This window comes from Mercurialis annua, linkage group LG5 (assembly GCF_937616625.2).
Source record: "Mercurialis annua linkage group LG5, ddMerAnnu1.2, whole genome shotgun sequence".
In the NCBI taxonomy this organism is placed as follows: domain Eukaryota; kingdom Viridiplantae; phylum Streptophyta; class Magnoliopsida; order Malpighiales; family Euphorbiaceae; genus Mercurialis; species Mercurialis annua.
Window position 1 is genome coordinate 3,850,630 of NC_065574.1, and position 20,381 is coordinate 3,871,010.

General features: G+C 33.7%; 2 protein-coding genes and 1 pseudogene across 3 annotated transcripts in view; all 3 read left to right on the forward strand.

Moving 5' to 3' along the window:
- The window catches only part of LOC126680991 (midasin), a 35,434-nt gene extending 25,827 nt beyond the window's left edge, over nucleotides 1-9,607 (forward strand). For both annotated transcript variants that reach the window (XM_050376332.1, XM_050376333.1), the window contains exons 57-77: nucleotides 69-181; nucleotides 707-786; nucleotides 888-1,007; nucleotides 1,235-1,333; nucleotides 1,417-1,573; nucleotides 2,235-2,395; nucleotides 2,487-2,584; nucleotides 2,724-2,959; nucleotides 3,060-3,299; nucleotides 3,507-3,728; nucleotides 3,817-3,975; nucleotides 4,053-4,328; nucleotides 4,445-4,762; nucleotides 4,856-5,002; nucleotides 5,126-5,332; nucleotides 5,438-7,261; nucleotides 7,613-7,897; nucleotides 8,050-8,229; nucleotides 8,358-8,456; nucleotides 8,813-8,950; nucleotides 9,189-9,607. In XM_050376332.1, coding sequence (XP_050232289.1) covers nucleotides 69-181; nucleotides 707-786; nucleotides 888-1,007; nucleotides 1,235-1,333; nucleotides 1,417-1,573; nucleotides 2,235-2,395; nucleotides 2,487-2,584; nucleotides 2,724-2,959; nucleotides 3,060-3,299; nucleotides 3,507-3,728; nucleotides 3,817-3,975; nucleotides 4,053-4,328; nucleotides 4,445-4,762; nucleotides 4,856-5,002; nucleotides 5,126-5,332; nucleotides 5,438-7,261; nucleotides 7,613-7,897; nucleotides 8,050-8,229; nucleotides 8,358-8,456; nucleotides 8,813-8,950; nucleotides 9,189-9,221 — 5,192 coding nt within the window. In that variant the 3' untranslated portion in view covers nucleotides 9,222-9,607. The remainder of the gene's footprint in view (nucleotides 1-68; nucleotides 182-706; nucleotides 787-887; nucleotides 1,008-1,234; nucleotides 1,334-1,416; nucleotides 1,574-2,234; nucleotides 2,396-2,486; nucleotides 2,585-2,723; nucleotides 2,960-3,059; nucleotides 3,300-3,506; nucleotides 3,729-3,816; nucleotides 3,976-4,052; nucleotides 4,329-4,444; nucleotides 4,763-4,855; nucleotides 5,003-5,125; nucleotides 5,333-5,437; nucleotides 7,262-7,612; nucleotides 7,898-8,049; nucleotides 8,230-8,357; nucleotides 8,457-8,812; nucleotides 8,951-9,188) is intronic.
- A 2,337-nt stretch (nucleotides 9,608-11,944) lies between these two features.
- LOC126681110 (ankyrin repeat-containing protein BDA1-like) lies at nucleotides 11,945-13,714 on the forward strand. Its single transcript, XM_050376493.2, is given in 3 exon segments — nucleotides 11,945-12,558; nucleotides 12,637-12,729; nucleotides 12,731-13,714. Coding segments are annotated over 3 exon segments (1,428 nt in total). The 5' UTR covers nucleotides 11,945-11,976; the 3' UTR covers nucleotides 13,484-13,714.
- A 4,535-nt stretch (nucleotides 13,715-18,249) lies between these two features.
- Nucleotides 18,250-19,130, forward strand: LOC130015587 (uncharacterized; annotated as a pseudogene).
- The last annotated feature ends 1,251 nt before the right edge of the window (nucleotides 19,131-20,381 follow it).

The window sequence follows — 20,381 nt, forward strand, 5'->3', positions numbered from 1 at the left end:
TTTGATTATTTGTAGTACCATCAGCTTCATTATTTCCGCTGTTTTTACATTCTTTTTGTGGCCTATAGATCAACTGGAACCTATTATTGCTCTTGTGCGTTCATGGCAAAAGATGGAATATGACTCTTGGCCTGCATTACTCAATGAGGTTCAGGATCAATATGAGTTGAATGCTGCAAAGGTGAGTGCATTTTAGTCAGTCAAGCATCTGTGGCTTCGTGATGTAGATATTTCAAAAAATTCCTGATTTGAGATTGTAAGTTGCAGGGTGGTTAATACTTTTCCTTAATCTTTTTGGTTTTTCACTCAACTTTTAGACTAAGGGTAAGAGGAATCTTCTCAAAATTTTCTTCCCTTTTCACCTCAGATTCAGATTAGACATAGAGTGATTTGATGAAAACTTCAAATTGGTTTGCCAACATAATATTGTGGAAGTTAGGATAGGGGAACACATACTTTCAAGTCCCTGTATACTATCTTTGGTATACGAGGTTATTAGATTTGACATCTAGAGGAACTCACTTGAAACTTGGATGGTAGATCTATTATCATTTAATAATCGGTCCCATGAATGCCTCGTTGAACACGTCGAGATTAAATTAAATTTCATCTTCCTAGAAGAAGTTTTTTCCCTCTTTCATGTTAAATTACATATTTAGCGTATCAAACAATTTTTAGAATTAAAATTTGGCTTTTTTTTTTGCAGTTGTGGTTTCCCTTATTTTCAGTTTTACACAATAGCCATGCTACTGAAGTGCATGGACATGAGCAGTCTACAATAGAAAGGCTTGTGATATATTCTATATTATGACTTATGATTTTACTCAGTTATTTCTCTTCTAGTCATCCTGCTTGATCGTTTTCCTTTCTATGCATTACTCTTGCAGTTTGGAGGATTTTATCAACACTTCCAGCATTGGAGAATTTAGAAAACGTCTGCAGCTTCTTTTTGCTTTCCTTGGTCAAATGACTGCTGGTAGTCGCTTAAAAGGGGAAAATGGCACAAGGTTTAACATTCATCCTTTCTTAGTAAAAATGTTCATATCATTGTATTTTTTTGAAATGTGAAATTTAGAAATTGTATATAGGTAGTTGACTTTTATTTAATCATCTTATTTATATTGACATATGATCTCTGTGCCATTCTCATGGCACTGCCACGTGTCATATCGTATTATCTTGTTTTCAGAATTTTGAATCTATGCGGCGTCCTAATTACAAATAAATCATGTAGTTTTGGGCAGGATAAAAATATGGGGAGTTTTTCCTCTGAAGAAAGATATATGCAGATCTTGTATAATATTTTTGGGTACTATGTTCAATTTTTGCCAAGGTGAGTTTATCATCAATCTTATCGTTTTTTCTCTTCTCAAGGAAGTTAAATGCTTTGGCTTACTGCTGTTGCTTGTTCTTTAGAATCTTAGAGAACATTGGAGCTTATAGACGAGATATTGAGATGGAACTGAAAGAACATCTAAAGCTATGCCATTGGGAACGAGTTGAGGTTTGTTTGGCTGCTGAGAACTCAAAAAAGAACCGCCAGAAGCTCAGGAAGTTAATCCAAAAGTACACTGTAAGCAGCATAAATTACTTATCCTTTCTTAGGGTGCTCCCTTCAATATTCTTTGGCAACTTTTAGGGTTTATTTTAAATTATCATGCAAGCTAACTCGGTGAGAAAAAATTGGTGCTTTGATGACTCAAACTTAGCATCCTCAGTAAGCAACTGTTACCTAGATCTACTAGTGAATTGATTGACTATTTGTTGCCTAAATAGTTCTCTTAGGGTCTGTTCATGTGCTCGTTGAAAATGTGTGAAATTGTAAGCCTTCTCTTTAATGTTTTGGTTGGTATGTGGGGTTGAACTAAAATGACTCGTACAAAACTAAGTTCAGCGAGGCCGCAGCTGTGCTTTGTACAGCATTTTAGAGAAAGAAATGGTATTTGAAATTTTCAGAAGTAGGAAACTATTTTAGAGAAAGAAATGGTATCAGAAGTAGGAAACTGAGACATGTATTAATCAATTCGTGTAATGCTGATAGTCTGATACTTAATCAACTCAATGGTCATGCAGTAAAAGCAGTAACCACTAATTTCTACTACAATTTTTATGCTTTAACGGCTTCATTCATAATCTTCCTTTTGTGTCCCACTCCTCTCTGAACGTTTCCTGTTCTATTTGTTTATTTTTTTGTTTATGTGCATATCAGTATGTTCTCTTTGTTTGTGGCGTAGGATGTACTGCAACAACCTGTAATGCTTATTCTAAACCAAGAAGCTGTACAGAAAGGAATAGCAATCAAGTCTCTGCAAGGTCCAAGTCCCCTCAATGATACCTTAGGGACAAATGTTGGTTTGTTGAATGTTGTTCTAGATCATTACTGCAAGAGAGACAGGTTAACTCTCACTCTAATACATGATTCTCTAATTATGCTTTTAGTTTACGGGTTTGCTTTTTTTTTTTTACTTGTATTATCTTTAGTGCAGGCTCTCATGGTTTTGCGATTGGAGGGGAAAAGTAAGTGATACATTGCAGAAGCTATATGTTGACAGGACTTCTGAATTATGCTCTATTGGCAAAGAAGGTTTCATCTCTTCTTAATTTCTACTTTATCCCTTGAATGTTTCAAAAAATAACACTCCTCATATTTATGTTTCTTTGAGCACGATTCAGATTCTGGTAACTGAAAAAATTGTTACTAAGCACTTTAATGTTGTTTGTAGACGTTGAGAATATTATGCAGCAATGTGGAACTGTCAATTCTGCATGTTTATCGCAATTGGAGTGGTCATATGCTGCTATTCAACAGACACTTGAAAAAATAGGCAGAGCTACAATTGATTGCGATTACCTCTGGAAGGATATGGAAAGGAGTGTACGGAAGAAGTTGGTCTTTACTGAACTCTTAAAGCTGCTGGAAAGCAGCGGGTTGCAAAAACACAAATTTGAAATTATGAATGTATGTGTAACTAAATACTGATTTTTGCTGGTTTATATCATGTTTTCCATAGCTGGAAATATCCTGAACATATTCTTCCGTCTTTTATGATTGGGCACAGTTATCCAACAGCTCCAACTGGTTGCTCGTCCAGCCATCATATGATGCGGAACATCTGTTGCTGACTTCAAGTAGGCTGTCTCATAAAGCTTCTGTTGCTAGTGAATTTCCTTGTCAGCCTGATGAGAATACAGATACTGATTGGAAAACAGTGAATGAGTTTTATTTTAAAAGTACTGCATCAGTGCAACTTCTGCAGCGTGTATGTCTGAAACCCCATCAAGATATTACTCATGAGCAGGTATAACTATATGTGGCCCGCTGTAGTTGAAGCTCTGGCATGTGCTTGCTGGATCATCTGTCAAATTTTAGATCGTGTTTACTTGCTACTTAACTACTTATCTAAGAAGAATGCTGTTAGCAAGTTGGCCAAATGTTTCTACTGCATATTCAGATATTAATTATCTAAGCTGCTGTGTTTATGTAATATATTTGCTGTCCTATACAGGCTAGCAGGTCACTTTCTTTTCTGAACCATTTGATAGAAATACAACAGAGTCAACGTGCTGCTGCCTATGATTTTGCTGAGCGTTTGAAGTGCTTGCGGGAATGTTTATCTGCTTTGAAAAATCTGTATTTAATGTGCGCTGCTGGGGACAATAAAACAGGAAGTCTTTGCTCTATTTCACCTAATCAGAGCACCATTTTTAGATGCATGTGGAAACAGAAGGCAAGCTGTGGTTTACATTTTTAATTTGATTGTATGTCAAGTTTGAGATCAAGATTTTTACATTTGTTTATTTTCTTGAATATCTCAGCAACTGTTCGATAGTTTGGTGGCCATGTTGGTTGAGGAATCATTGTTGCTAAAAACAGTAGGAGACGGTCATTCTAAGTCTTGTCAAGATATCAAGCTTGTAACGAATCATGTACTTCAATTCATTGAAAATTTTATTCCACTCATGCGGGAAGCCAAGGTGCTAAACAATTGCTTTTTTTTTTTTTAATATAAGATGGTTACTCTTGGATTCTAGTGAACCGTGGTCTTCTGCAGGTATCACTGGATGATTATCTTGTTAGTGGAGTTGGGGTGATGCAAACTCTTAAACAAGAAGCATCAGATAAAGATATTCTAGGCTGCGTTGAGACTCTTTCTGCTGGTCATATGCGTCCATATGTCATTTCAAGACAGATGGAAGAATTGGTTTATAAAAATTTTCAAGTCCTTAAGCAATTTGAGGAGGATCTCGTTGACTTCCAGAAGCAAGATTTTAAGAGAGGTTCAGTGGTTGAGAAACTGCTTCATTGTTTTGATGATGTATTTGAGAAGGTATTAATCAATGTTCCTTGCTCAAGTTATTCCATTTAACTCTGTAAAACTATTGGAGTATGAAACACAAATTAACAGTCTGAATAACTAAAAACAATCGATTTTTATATTTTTAGGGTAAGCTGTTGGCTGAAGAGCTTGAGTTTTCTCTTAAGGGGAATTCATTAAATGAATCAACAAACATATTGAATAAGTCCAACTGCTGCCACGAAACAACTTTCGAGCTTGATGCTGTGTTTGATGAAGCCTTCAAAAACACTTTTGGGGTTATCATGAATGTGCTGAAAAAGCAGTGTTTATTGAGCAGTGAATCTTCTCTTTCTGAAGACTTCTTGGAGAATATTACCTCATGGGAGTTTGTCTTTAAGTCATCGGTGGAGAATTTACATGTAGAAGAGTTGTATGATAGTCTTCTCAAAATGATGTGTAGTGCAGTAAGTTGATAATATACTATTCTACATGTGTACTTGCACTTAAAATGTTCATATTGTTTTTTGTTCTCATTATATATCATTTACTGGACACAGGGAAAAATTATAACTTGTTCTGAATTTGATGCTTCACCTCTTGCTTTCCAAATTGGAGCACGTTTTGAGTATCTACATGCACTTTCATACCTGATCTTGACTTTTGGTGATGATGTACTTCAAGATCTTTTAGCACAGCATAAAACGGTAAGTTCAGACTTCTTGTCTCATTGCTCATCTTTTTAGCTACATTCATACCTTCCTTTGGTTTTTTATTGCTGATTACTTTTTTCTGAAATTTGTTAATTTGCATGACTATTTTATATGCAGGTATCAGTAATGACTCATGTTCTTGCGAATGTTCTAGCTTCTTTTTTCTCCAAAGGGTTTGGTATTTCTGCCAAAGAAGAGGGAGATGATGCTGGTCATGATAAACCTCAAGATGCTACTGGAACTGGCATGGGTGAAGGCTCAGGAGTTAATGATGTCAGTGAACAGATAACTGACGAAGATCAACTTCTTGGAACTTCTGACAAGGTATGCTTTCTGGTAATGTTAATGATCCAAGTTTTTCTAGTTATAGTAGTTTTTATTTAGAGGACTGGGCATCCCCACATTAAATTCTTTTATTTGCTACTGCAGCCAAATGATGAACAAGATGCCTCTGGTGAAGCTCCAAGTAAAGAAGACAAGGGTATTGAGATGGAGCAGGATTTTACTGCTGATACATATAGTGTTAGTCAGAACTCTGAGGAAGAGAATGATGAAGACAGTGATGATGGACAACTGGAGTCTGCAATGGGGGAAACTGGACCTGATGGTGAAGCTATTGATGAGAAACTTTGGGATAAGGAGGAAGATGAAACTCCAAATAGCAAAAATGAGGGGCTTGAATCTGGACCCTCAGCTATGGACACAGACACAAGCAGTCGGGAGCTTAGAGCCAAGGAGGATTCTGCTGTTGCTGAAGAGCTGGGAGACGTCAATGCTGCGAAACCTGATAAACAACATGAAGAGGCTGGAAACCAAGATGACATTGGTGACGGAGAAGAAAGCATGGATGACATGCACATGGACAAGGAAGAATCAGTAGCTGATCCAACTGGATTACAGCTTGATGAACTTAAAGAAAAATCTGAGGACATAAATGAGGACGATGCCATAGATGGAAATAGTGAGTCAGATTCCATAGAAGAAGTTGATCCTCAGGATGACATGGACTTCACTGAGAATGGGAAAAATGACGACTCCACTGAGAAGGAGAATGTTGACGAGCCGGCAGAGGATGAGAACGTTGACAAGCCTGCAGAGAATGGGGAGGATGCCAAAGAAGATGGAAATCCTGTTGATGACATAATGGATGCGGCAGATGCTGAACAGGCTGATGGACCTTCTGAAACAAATGATCCTGGTGAGGATAGTAAAGAAAAAGTGGAGATGAATACAATGGCATCAAGGCAGGATGTGTTCGGTCATGGATTTCCTGACGTAGTCAATAATCATGTCTCAAATACAGTATCTGCAACACTACCAAATGGTGACTCACAGGTATCAGATTCGAGAAACATTGCACCAGAAGAAAAAATGTCCAATACCAGTGAAGCATACAATGACATTGCATCTATGAAAAGCTTACCGTTCGGTTCTATGCCTGAGATGGACTTAAAGGTCTATGACCAGTCAAGTGATGGAAAATTCACTGATCAACCAAAACCCAAAATGCCTGAAATGGAACCTTCCTCTGTTCAGAAATCTCGACCAAATCCTTATAGGAATGTTGGTGATGCACTTGAGGAGTGGAAAGAAAGGGTCAAAGTTACTGTTGACCTTCAAGCAGACAACACAGAGGCAACAGGTGAGCTGGAGGATAGGGATGCTGATGAATATGGATATGTTCCCGAGTCTGAATTAGGAACAGCTCAAGCACTGGGTCCTGCTACTTCTGAGCAGGTTGACCCCAATATTAGTAATAAATCAAAAGATGATAATTCAGCAGCTCTGAGAGATGACATAACTGAGATGGAGATTGATAAGCAAGTTTCTGAAGAATGGCATCAGAAAATCCATGGCTCAGTTGTCACTAATAGGACAGAGGAGCAAATGCAGATCCCTGATCCTGAAAATCCATACAAAAAGGGATCCCCAGAGAGTAATGGGCATGATGATGGTAGTCCTGGAATTCTTTCGCAGAGTTTAGTCTCTGTCAGGAAGGCTGTCTTAAATGAGGACTTGTACCAACTCAGCAAACTTTCTGTGGATGACAATCAGCTGGGAAGTATCCAAGATTCTGGAGAATGTTCCAATGATATAAATCAAGATGCGACTGCCATTTGGAGAAAATATGAATTTCTCACGAAAAGGTTGTCCCAGGAGTTAGCTGAACAATTGCGTCTTGTTTTGGAACCTACCCGAGCGAGCAAGCTTCAAGGGGATTACAAGTCTGGCAAGAGAATAAACATGAAGAGGGTACATAACAATGCGGCTTATAACTTTTCTTTTACAAAGAGATAATCAGTATAATCCCCTTGAGTTTAGGTCCCAGTTAATATTTCCACTCTTTATTTTGAAAAATCTTTCCTTCCCCCTTTGATTTTAACTGAAAAAGGGGGTTTCAGGTAAAGCAAACTAAAATGTATGAGTAAAATAAGAATTTTTTAAAATTCATGGGAGAAACAGTAATTTACACCTAAACTCATGGGGAGTAAATAGTAATTAATCATTTTTTAGAATAATGGAGCGTATGACTTGTTACAAGTGTTTATGTACTTCTGTTCTTATTCTTTTTCCTTTTCCTTCCTGTTCTTGGATATTGTTTAGGTAATTGCTTACATAGCAAGTCAGTTCCGGAAAGATAAGATATGGCTGCGGCGCACCCAACCTAACAAACGAGACTACCAAGTTGTCATCGCTGTGGATGACTCCCGAAGCATGTCAGAAAGTTGTTGTGGGGATGTTGCTATTGAATCTTTGGTGACTGTATGTAGCGCCATGTCTCAACTCGAAATGGGAAGTTTGGCTGTTGCAAGTTTCGGTAAGAAGGGGAACATAAGGTTACTGCACGATTTTGATCAACCGTTTAATGGAGAGGAGTCTGGGGTGAAGGTTAGTTCTCTGACAACTGCATTTTTTGGTTACACTTTAAAACATCAGAGAATGCTGCTTTTATTTCCTTATTTCTTGTTAAGACTTTTCAATAATTTCTCAAGGCTATCAAAAATGTGTTTTTTTAACATGTCTGGTTTTGATTGGAGCAGATAATCTCCAGTTTAACATTCAGCCAAGAGAATACCATTGCTGATGAACCAGTGGCTGATCTCTTAACGTATCTGAAGAACATGCTTGATGCTGCAGTTATGAATGCACGACTGCCATCCGGACAGAACCCACTACAACAGCTTGTTTTAATAATTGCCGATGGCAGATTCCATGAGAAGGTGCAATTCTTTTTACGCATATGTGGAAATCTGAATTCCGGATATTAAAGAGAGAAGTGAGATGGAGCGTCTTGTACGTTTGTTGATTTATGCAACTATTCATTGAAGTATTACTTGTGTTTCTACAGGAGAAATTGAAGCATTGTGTGAGAGATTTCTTAAGCCAGAAACGAATGGTTGCATTTCTGCTTCTGGACAGCCCGCAGGAATCAATCATGGATCAAATGGTATTTCTTAATGCTCTGCATATATCTTCCCTTCTTTTTCTTAAGCTATTCATTCAAGCCAATTTATTTGTCTATAAATAGGTGAAATTTAAGGATTTCTGGACGAATTTATAATTATATTATAAATTTGCCCTTCTGATTAAATCACTCCATTAAATAGGTAATTCAGTTTATGAAGCTAAATGCTTCACTAATGGGCTTAATAAATAGGGTTATATTGGTCTTGACATTTGTAATTTAAGACAAGGAAATCACTTTCTTAGTATTAACAATTTTCCTTAAAGCGACAATTTAAAAAAAGTTGGAGAAACTAGAGAGTTAGCACAATAACTTGCACATTATTTTGTGTATTTCAGGAAGCATCATTTGTGGGTGAAGGTGACAAAAAAACACTCAAGTTCGCAAAATACCTCGATTCCTTTCCATTCCCGTACTATATTGTATTGAGGAATATACAGGAGCTTCCAAGGACCCTTGCTGATTTACTGAGACAGGTAACACTATCTCCACCCTGCAAAGAGCAAAAATAAATTTTTAAAAGTAAAAGGACATTCCTTAGCTCGGAGATTTAGATGTGACTCTGAACAGTAGCTTGTTTAGCACTCTTTTTGCATTTTGTTTAAGATCACTAAGTGGAGACTGGAAGTACTTGTCCATTTTAGATCTTTTGTTTTCGCCCGTGTGCCAAATTGTTACTATTATTTCAGTTCTGATTTTTGTTTCTTGTTGCAGTGGTTTGAGCTTATGCAGTATACAAGAGAATGAATCTCATTTGGTTAGGAGAGCACGTTGCGCCCTTCATTGTAAGAGCCTAATTTTGGAGGAATCTTTGGAAATAATTTTCCGATGAAAAAAATGTCTTTGAATGAGATGGCTATCCTGCCGAGAATGCTGGCTAGTAGCCCAAATTTTGCACAACTTGTATAATATTAGAGCAATAGATTTAGAAATGGAGGGAAAAAGAAAAGCAATGTGTAGATTGACATGCTGTACAAAAATTCACAAGATACAATATATAGCAGGTTCATTTGAAATGTCTATTACTTATGTTAGTTATATTATAAGCCTGCCCAATTCCTGAATTGTACAGATGAGATCCAGAACATGAAAATTCAGCAAATGATACCTACTACTAATTTTCGCGCATCGTACCTGAAGCGTTCTTGTACACTAGTATGGCTGTATCAAATTAAGTACCACTTGTATCAAAATTTCTTTTATAATTCTATTGTCTGAGCTATAGTGGCTGTATAATGATTCACTTTTAAAAACGATAAAAAGGTACTCTATAAATATTTTAATGAATTTGTGAAAGTATAATTTTTTTATAGTATTTATATTTTACAATACTGTATTTTCACCTCTCTAAAATTAGTGGAGTAGAGTCAAGTCAATTTATGAACTATCGATATAGAATTTGAAAACGAGTTGAGTTTGATTTTGACCTACTAGAAAAGTATTTGGTTGAATTGTTTTAAATAATTTTATAAATTAATGAGTACCAAAAAGTGACTTCAAAATCTCAAAGGATGGTTTGATAACAGATTGAGTCAGCAGTTAGAACTAGTAATTCTACCAGTTTAACTGGCGGTTGAACCAGTTAGACCACATCCATATCTATAATTTTATTTTTCATGTATAAACTACTCAACCTGTTGTACTGGTTGAAATGGAACCGATGTCTCACCGGCTCGGCCATTGGTTTTGTTTTTAAAAATATTGGCTCAAACTAGGGTGTAATCGAATTGAGTAAAAACAAGCTGCTTAGGGTTCACTTGAAAAATACTTGAAACTGATTCAATGATAATATAGTTGAGCCGAGTTCAAACTATTTGAGTTTACTGTTGATTAAATTTGAACATTAAGACACTCTTCTTGATAAGGTCGCATAGAATTTTAATTAATTTATTTTTATTTTTGGACTAATAATTATTTTTAAGCCATTTAAATATAATCAAGTTGACTTTTAAAATGCTAAAGTTGAGAAGTTTTGATTGAATTGGATTACACCCTTAGTCCAAAACATGGTTTTGATTGTTGAAAATTCTTCTAGTAATGTGAAAACATAGTTTTGAATTGTTCCAATCACTCCCAGTCCCTTCCAAATTTCTTCTGCAATATTTTCTCATCTCATGAATGCCACAAAAACTAATAGTAGTGATAGATAAAGGATATTGTGCATCGAAAACAGATTACAAGGCGGCTTAGTTTCTCTTTAGTTTGTACTTTTCCTCTTCTGTATGGTTTATTTGAAAGTGGTCCCTATCATATTGTATTATTTGATAATTTATATTGCACTAAATCACATTAGTACTATTATATTTGATAACTTAAAGTTTTTAAACATTTTTATTAGTTAACTATGTTGAATGATTTATTTTAAAAAAATAAGTCCAATTTAGTCTTAAACTATATTTTTAATGTATAAATAAAAGTTATGTTATTATGAAATTTGAGGTTAAAGTTTAGTTTTAAAAAGTAAATGGAGTAATTTTTTTAGAAAAAATTACACGTAAGAAAAAGTAAAACAATTTAAATCGGCTTTATAAAGCTGCTAAATCTCATAAAAATATAATTTTTATTTATACTTGTGTTAAAAATAAATTTAAATTGAAATTTAATTTTTTTAGTGAAGTCATTTAACTTAGTTAACTAACATAAAAAAACGAAAATGACTAAAACGTTAACATAAATAAATGTGGAGGACCATATCATTTAATTTTTAAATAAGGAGGCCGAAAGTGTGGCTGAGAGTAATTTGCTTTTATTTTTTTATATAATTTACTCAAATAGTTGAACTGGTTTAACCAACCAATGGCTCACCTTCTCAATTAACGATTCGATATTTAAAGTACTACTCAAACTAGGATGTAATCAGTTGAGTTAATTAGCGAGCTAAATTCATTCAAAAAAATTGAAATAGATTCAATGATAATTGAGTTGAGGTGATTTCGAGCTATTTGAGTTCATTTCCGATTGAATGTGAATATTATAATATTCAGTTTGATAGGCTCACGAGTCTAGTTGAACTGTTTGTTAATTTATTTATATTTTTGTATTAATAGTTACTTTTAAAATATATGTATATATAATCAAATTGAATTTTGAAGTTGAATCAAGTTTTGACTGAATCGTATTACTTACACCTTTGGTCCAAAACATAGTTTTCATTATTGAAAATTCTTCTAGTAATGCGAAAACATAGTTTTGAGTAATTCGAATTGTTCACGCAATTCTTTATAAATCCAAACCAATCAATGTTAAATGATTAATTTTGCAACATCAGTCTGCATTCCACATAAAACAGTTGGTGTCGCATTATTTTTGCAAAGAGCCAATAAATATTTGCAATATTGAAATATATTATTAATAATATTATAAATATCTTATTAAAATATTGCACAAATAACATGGCGCAATAGTTACGTATATTGAACCACGTCATCCTATAGAAATCGAATGAAATTACAAGATACTATAAATTATGTTGCAAGGCAGAGTAGAGGGAGCCACAAATAATATGGAGAGTCAACATTTATCAGTGCTGTATGCAGCAGCAAACAGAGGTTGTACACAAACCTTAAACTCCTTAATCCAAACTGATCCGTTGATTCTTAACAAAATCTCACTTTCGTCTTTCGTCGAAACTCCGTTGCACATACCATCTCTACTCGGCCATCTTGATTTCACCGTAGCTATTCTAAAAAAATGCCCGGGAATGGCTGCGAAGCTCGATTCTCTTCGACGCACTCCACTTCACTTAGCTTCTGCGGAGGGTCATACTGACATCGTTAAAGCTTTGTTGTCTGTAAACAGAAGTGTTTGTTTGAGTTGTGATGAAGAAGGTAGGATTCCTCTTCACTTGGCTGCCATGAGAGGCAATCTTGAGGCTGTACGAGAATTGGTTAGGTCTTGTCCTGAGTCGATTTATCATGAGTTGCTTGATGATGAAGATACAGTTTTACAGTTGTGTGTGAAATATAACCAATTGGATGCTTTGAAACTGTTGGTGGAAATGGTGGATGATCATGAGTTCATCTTCAAATCTAATAGAGATGGTAATACCGTCTTGCATCTAGCTGCCACGCTCAAGCGATTGAAGGTATATTCTTTAACTACAACTATAATTAGACAACATTCGAGTATCTAATTCTATAATTTGTGATATCCTTATTTGCAGATAATAAAGTACCTGATTTTACTACCTCAAGTAAAAGAAAATGTGAATTCCATGAATAAAATGGGATTAACAGCCTTGGATCTGCTAGATCAATTAATCTTCCAGAGACTTCAAGAACCTTGAAATTCAAGAAACTCTGAGAGAATTCGGTGCTAAAAGAGCAGTAGAGCTAAATGACAATCTTCCGACAGCTACAATCAAACTACCAACAACTACAATCCAACTACAAACACTGTCTGTTCCCAGACAAACACCATCAAGATTCAAATTATGGTTCAAAAGATGCCTGAAATACATTCAATACAACGTAGAAGAAACACGAGGCGCACTGATGATCGTGGCAACTGTAATAGCAACCGTGACTTTCCAAGCTGGAATGAACCCGCCGGGTGGTGTTTGGCAACAAACCTTCGCAAATTCCGTTGGCAGTCCTGTTTGTAACGCAACAAACATATGTGAAGCTGGAACTTCTGTGGTAGCCTATACATACCCAGACGATTACACTGAATTCATGACATTGAATGGTCTTGCGCTTTTTACATCACTATGCGTCGTGGCTTTGGTTGTTGGCGGATTTCCTCTAACGAATAAATTGTGCGTGTGGATTCTAGCACAAGCTATATGTATCACACTCATTTTTCTTGTTTGGAGCTACGAGTTGGGTATAAAGTTGCTTGCTCCGGCGAGATTAAGATCGCAAGTGGGTACTGAGGCTATGATCCTGTCTAAAATATTGTTATCGGTGATTACTTTAATTAACTTCATGGATTATCTCCGGTTTTTTATCTGGATAGTGAAAAAGGTGTGGCGAGGTTGTCGCAGGGTTAAAAAATTATGCGGTTGGTGAATTATAGGCATTACCATGTTCAATATTGCTTATACCATTTGAGTTATAGTTCATTGGTTGTGTTTAAGCACTTAGTGCTCAATTAATTATGTCGAAAATTGATAAACCATGGATTTGGGTGTTGATAGTTTTCTGCTTATTTTTACATGTATGTATATTATATAGAACTCTTCAATAAAGGAATGCTAAATCTAGAGATGTTCTTATAAAGAGAATATTTATTCGATTTAATGCATTATTTAATCCTTAAATTTGTATACTTTCATCCATTTGACTCTCTAACTATTAGTTTAACCCTTTGCACCAATGAACGTTTATTGTTCGCTAATTTAACCTCTAATTCGAATGAGCAACAAATCACTTTTATGTGGGTAAAATATTCTGACATGGATTAAATTAGATGACATGTACTATGACTTAATGTATTATTTAATCTCTGAATTTTACGTTCTTACTCATTTGACCATCGAAACTGTTAGATTCCATCTTAAAACCAATTGGTGTTAAGTGGAGGTGCCCAACCAATATTTAAACACATGTCCATTCACACACACAACTAATGTGGGATTCCCACTTCAACACTCCCCCTCACGCGTAGCGTGTCCGGGCCGAGCAACTAATCCCCCTCACGCATCTTACGTGGGCCGGGCCAAATTCAAATTGTGTGAATGGACAAGGCTCTGATACCATATTAGATGGGGCGATGACAAAAGTACCTAAAATTTTAAAAATATTTACAAAAGTACCAGTAAACTTTTTTTATTTACAAAAATACGACTGATTTAAAATTAATTACAAAAGTACCAAAAAATGAAAATTAATTACAAAAGTACGATTTGTATAATGTCGGTATAATTATGGTATAATTTTGGAATACTAAAACTATAAATCAGATAATTTAAAAATAATGTTTGGTTGATTATTGGTATAATTTCAGTATATTTTTGGTATATCGATTATAAATTTTTATATATTTTTTCTAGTTGCTAACATGTATATTTTTTTTATATGTACTTTTCACTATAGTTGGTAATAAACTAGAGAATTTGTATATTGTTGGTATAATTTTAGTATACTGTTAGGGTAATATTTAGTATGCGATGTGGTGTAATGTTGATGTAATAATAAAATTTCAGTATATTTTGATGTGTACACTTTTGGTATACCGTTGGTATAATTTTGGTATATTATTAATTTAATTTTTAGTATACGATTTGATGTAATTTTGGTAAATTTCCATTTAATATTAATAAAATCTCAGTATGTATAATGTCGGTATAATTTTGTTATAATGTTGATATAATGTTAGTTTATTAGTATACTGACATTATACCCACAGTATACACCGTATGTTTGATATTATTTTTTATTTTTTTGTAAATATTATTAATATTTTTGTAAATAAAAAAAGTCAACATGTAATTTTGTAATTATTTTCATTTTTTTTGGTAAATGGTGTAATTTCCTCATGTTAGATTCCATCTTAAAACCAAGAGGAAATTAGGCCCAGCACCGCCAAAAGCCTATTTAATCTCACTTTTACTACCCGGCCTCTATTCTTCTTTTTTTACGATCTTCATCTTCTTTCTTGCATATTTCTTCTTTTTGTTTTCTTTTTTTATACTGTTACAATATATCATTAATATGGATTAACTTTCTAATCAATTAGTGTTCTTATTTTCATCTAATCTTATTTTCAAAAACAGCAAATCCTAGAAACTTCTTCTCCTTCGTTCAATCGTTACTAAATCAGGCCTCCAATCCCCCGAATCATCCACCGCAGTTGTCGTTGAGTCTGATTTGGTTACTACGATGCCGCCGTTGCTCCGCTTTCTTCATGACGTCGTCGTTGATCCGCTGCTTATAAACATCAGGTATTATTGATTTGAAAGAATTTAATTATAATTAAAGTCACTGATTTATGATAGATTTTGTAGAAGTCACCGATTTATTGTAACTTTTTCAATTTTCTGCAAATCGTTTTGGTATTTGAGCTGTTATTTTATCAATTGAAGCTTTTTTAGGTTTTTTTTTATGTGTAATAGCATTTGGATTGTGTGATTTAATGACAATTTGTTTGATGTGTTTTATTGTTTCTGCTACAATGTTGAATACTTAATGTTTATAATCAAACAAATAATTGAAAAGGCAAGAAATAATATTATTCTTATATTCATTGCGGCCTGACAAGTGCTTAATTTTTTTTATGGACATATGATCATTTAGATTCAAAATTACACATCATAGGTTTTCCAAACTTTCATTAACTTCTTAATTAAGCAATGATCTATTTTTAGTATTATATCATGCTCTGAAGTTTTAAATATTATGCTTAAAGTGATGTTTTAATCTATTTATTATATTCCATGTTTGATGTATTTTATTCTTTCAATCCTAAATGCAGCTAATGTTTTGACTGACTATTCTGCAAATTTGTTATTGTGTTGTTTAGCTTGTCAAAACACGCATTGAAATCTTGTTATATGTCATTAGAAGGAATGACTTTTTATTTGATGTTGTAATTATATTCAGTTACCTTATTATATGTATTTCCATCGAGTTTGTCTTTTTGTTTTTTTTATGCGTTTGACTCGGTTGGTTGTCCAAGTGAGAATTGAATCTTCTTTTTGCATCTATCTTTGAAGTGAAGGGTTGCCTAACATTCTTTCACTTTAACTCACTCTTTCATGTAGGCAAAAATTAAGAGCATGAAGTCACAACTCAATGAAACTCTTTGTTCCAATGATGTTATAACAGAGAAATCCGAATTGGAAAAAAATGGAGTCTTCGTCCGAACGAGAAAAATTGAAATCGTTATGTTTTGTGATCTTATTTTGTAATTTATGATTGTAATAATTTTATTGTTGGTTTACCAACGGTTTACTAATAGTAAACCAATAATTTTAATTTTAGTAATACCGTTAGTAAATCTTAAGTTAACCATTGGTAAATTTATAATTATGTTTTGATGATACTCTTGATTTTTTATGTAATTTTGTTTTTCACTTGTATATTTGTAATGGTTTTATTGTTGGTTAACTAATGGTTTACTAGTGGTACACCAATTATTTTAGTGAATTAAGTAATAATTCATTTTAACATTTTATATTTTAAAAATAAAAAATAATAATTTGATTTTTAAGTAAACTGATAGTTGACCATTAGTAAACTGTTAGTGAACTAACAGTAAATAGATGTTTAGTAAACTGTTAGTCTACCGTTAGTAAACTGAAATCGTATTTTAGTAATACTATTAGTAAACCTTAAGTTGACCGTTGGTAAATTTTATAGTTATTGTTTTTATGATGCTCTCAATTTTTTTATATAATTTTTTTTTCACTTGTGTATCTGTAATATTTTTGTTGTTTGGTTAACCAATGATTACTAATAGCTAATAATTCATTTTAGCATTCTATAATTAAAAAATGAAAAATAGTAATTTGATTTTTAAATAAACTGATAGTAAACCATTAGGAAACTGTTAGTGAACTTATAGCAGACTGTTAGTAAACCGTTAGTGAACTTATAGTGAATAGATTTTTGGTAAACCGTTAGTAAACCGTTAGCAAACTGAAATCGTATTTTTGCAAATAAAAAAAGTATTTTTATAAAAATATTTGGTCAAACCGTAAATTTTAACTAATTTTGGTCAAAAGGTATTTTTGAGAATATTTAGATGTTTTATAGGTATTTGTTTAAAAATCCCTAAAACCAATTGGTGTTAAGTGGAGGTGCCCAACCAATATTTAAACACATGTCCATTCACACACACAACTAATGTGGGATTCCCACTTCAACAGAAACAACTAGTTTAACTAATTGCACCTATAAATTTGTATTATTTTATACTTTAATCTTTATTTTGTATGTTCTCCAGCTTATAAGAATTTCTAATAAAAAAAATGCTAGTCTCATGACAAATTTTGCATCATTTGTATAATATTAGTGCAGAAAATTAGAAGTTGAAGGAAAAAGAAAATCAATGTGTAGATTGATTTGCTGTACAAAATTTTACCAGATAAAATCTACACCAGTAACGAATTTTTTTAGTCCAAATATGTACTTCTGCTAACTATAATCTTGGCCTGCCATTTTTCATGGATTTAATAGTTGAAAACTCTTCTACTGAAGTGAAATGACAGATTTGATTCATTATAATACAAGACAAACCTTTTGTTGACTTTTGAAATGTTCTAATAGTTCACGTAATTCTTGTTAAATGATTAAATAATATATGTCCGCGTCATTATTCATGTTTTTTTTTAGCTGGTGGTAGGAATTGCTAATTGATCTAATTATTTTTGAATACTAAACTTAAACATGGAGCTTTTCTTGCAAAAGAGTTGTTAAATTCAACTCTGAACAAAATATATATAAAAAATGTAATCTAGAAATAGCATCATCATCACAAAGTAAACACGTATAAATTATCTTCTTCTGTATGTTAACTTTGCAGGGCAGAGAAACATAAATGATATGGAGAGTCAACATTTATCGATGAAATACGCAGCCGCAACGAAAGGCTGTATACAAACCTTGAACTCGTTGATTGTAAGAGATCAATTGATTCTTTATAAAATCTCGCTTTCTTCTTTAGTCGAAACTCCGCTGCACGTATCAATTACTAAAAAGGTGTTGAAAACCGGTAAACGGATTAGCTCACTCGTTAGCTAAATGGGGTTTGCAGCATAGCTCTGAATTTGTATACAATAGTACTAATTCCAAATAATACATGGAATTTTTTTAGAAAGCACAATAGTATCTAACCCTATAATTCATTATATCCTTATTTGCAGATGATAAAATACCTGATTTCCTTACCTCAAGTAAAAGAAAACATAAATTCCTTGAATAGAATGGGATTGACAGCCTTGGATCTGCTAGAACAATGTTCCAGGGACTTCAAAAGTCTAGAAATTCGAGAAACTCTAAGAGAAGCCGGTGCTAAAAGAGCAGTAGATGTAGAGCAGAATCACAGTCTTCCGACAAGTATAATCGAACAACCAACACTGTCTGTTCTTAGACGAACACCGTGAAAACAAAAATCATGGTTTCAGAAATGCATGAAATACATACAATACAACATAGAAGAAACACGAGGCGCACCGATGATCGTAGCAACTGTAATAGCAACCATGCCTTTCCAAGCTGCAATGAACCAACCCGGCGGTGTTTGGCAACAAACTGTTGCAAATTCCAACAGCGGTCCTGTTTGTTCCAAAACAAACATATGCGAAGTTGGAACTTCTGTATTAGCGTACACATACCCTGACGCATACACTTATTTCCTGTTATGGAATGGCATTGCGTTTTTTGTATCACTATGCGTGGTCGTCGCTTTAGTTATTGGTGGATTTCCTCTGACAAATAAATTATGTGTGTGGCTTCTAGCGCAAGCTATAAGTATCACGCTTTTTTTTTCATGCTCAAAGCTATGTATTGGGTATACAATTGGTTACTCCATCAAGATTAAGATCGGAAGTGGGAAAAACGAATGTGATCATGTTTCGAGTTTTGTTAGGGGTGCTTAGTTTTGCTAGCATTATTGAATTGCTCCGGTTTCTTGTATGGACCGTGAAAAAGGTGCGGCTAGGTTGGTGTAAGATGAGTAAAAAATAAACACGATTACCTGTAGAAATTATCATTTAGACTATGTTAATACGTTATTTGTGGTTAAAATTAATAAAAATATACTTCTTCCATCCCAATATGCTCTTCCTAGGTCCGCCCTCTGCGTGTAGATGCATACATTCACCAAATAACATATGTACCAGTAATGAAATTCTGCTAACTATAACCCTAACCCAATCTTGGGTTTTTGCCCAAATAATTGCCCTATAAAAACATAATACCCAAATAGTGCCTGCGCCACCAATCCGCAAGTATGAGCTGCGGATTCACTATGAATCCGCAACTCATACTTGCGGACTCCCCTTAATCAAAGATTAAGGGGAGTTTGAATCCCATTTGGTCCCAGATGTGGGAATCAATACAGGAATCAATTTAATTGATTCCCTTGATACCCACGTGGGAATCAATTTAATTGATTCCTATATAGATTCCCACGTGGGAATCAATTTAATTGATTCCGACATCGGAACCAAACCAATTTCCTATAAAAAAAATTAAAAATTATGAATATTTTTTTTTAAAAAAAACACTCCACCTTTTATGAAATTTTAAAAATAAAATATTAATTTTTAAAAAGATTTCGGTTTAAATTTGCGATTTTGTAATTTGGAAATATCAGAGTAAGGCGTCGAAATTTTAGAAGTGGACAGCGTAATATTTTTCGGAGGACTACAAGAGGTGAGTGAATATTTTATTTACTTTAATTTTAAATATAAATTATTCGTTAAATGTTAAAAATTAGTTTAAATTAAAAAAAAAGATATTATAATTTAAATAATTTAGTGTAACTGTAAAATTTTAGGGATTAGTCAAATATAGGAAAATATTAAAAAATTTAGTATTTTATTTTATTATTTAAAAATGATAGAAAACCATATTGGTAAAATGGTACGTAGGTATTATTAAAGTTTTTAACACTTCGCAAAATATTTCGGTTTGATTGTAAAAAAAACCGGATAAGATCGAAAAAAACGTTTAAGAGAAATCTCATATGATGCTCGTAACACATATAAGACTTCTCTTAAATCCTAGGCTTTGGCCCACGAGAAGCGATCCGCAATTCAAAAATTGCGGATCGCTTCTTATATAAGATGGCAATTTTTCATTCCCATCACTCACATAATTAAGTAAAAAAAAAAACATAGAGAGAAAAGAGAGCGTCGAGTTTGTTTGAGAGTGTATTCTTTGGAGTTAAACCGAAGTGTTTTGCGAAGTGTTAAAAACTTTAATAATACCTACCATTTTACCAACACTAAATAATAAATCA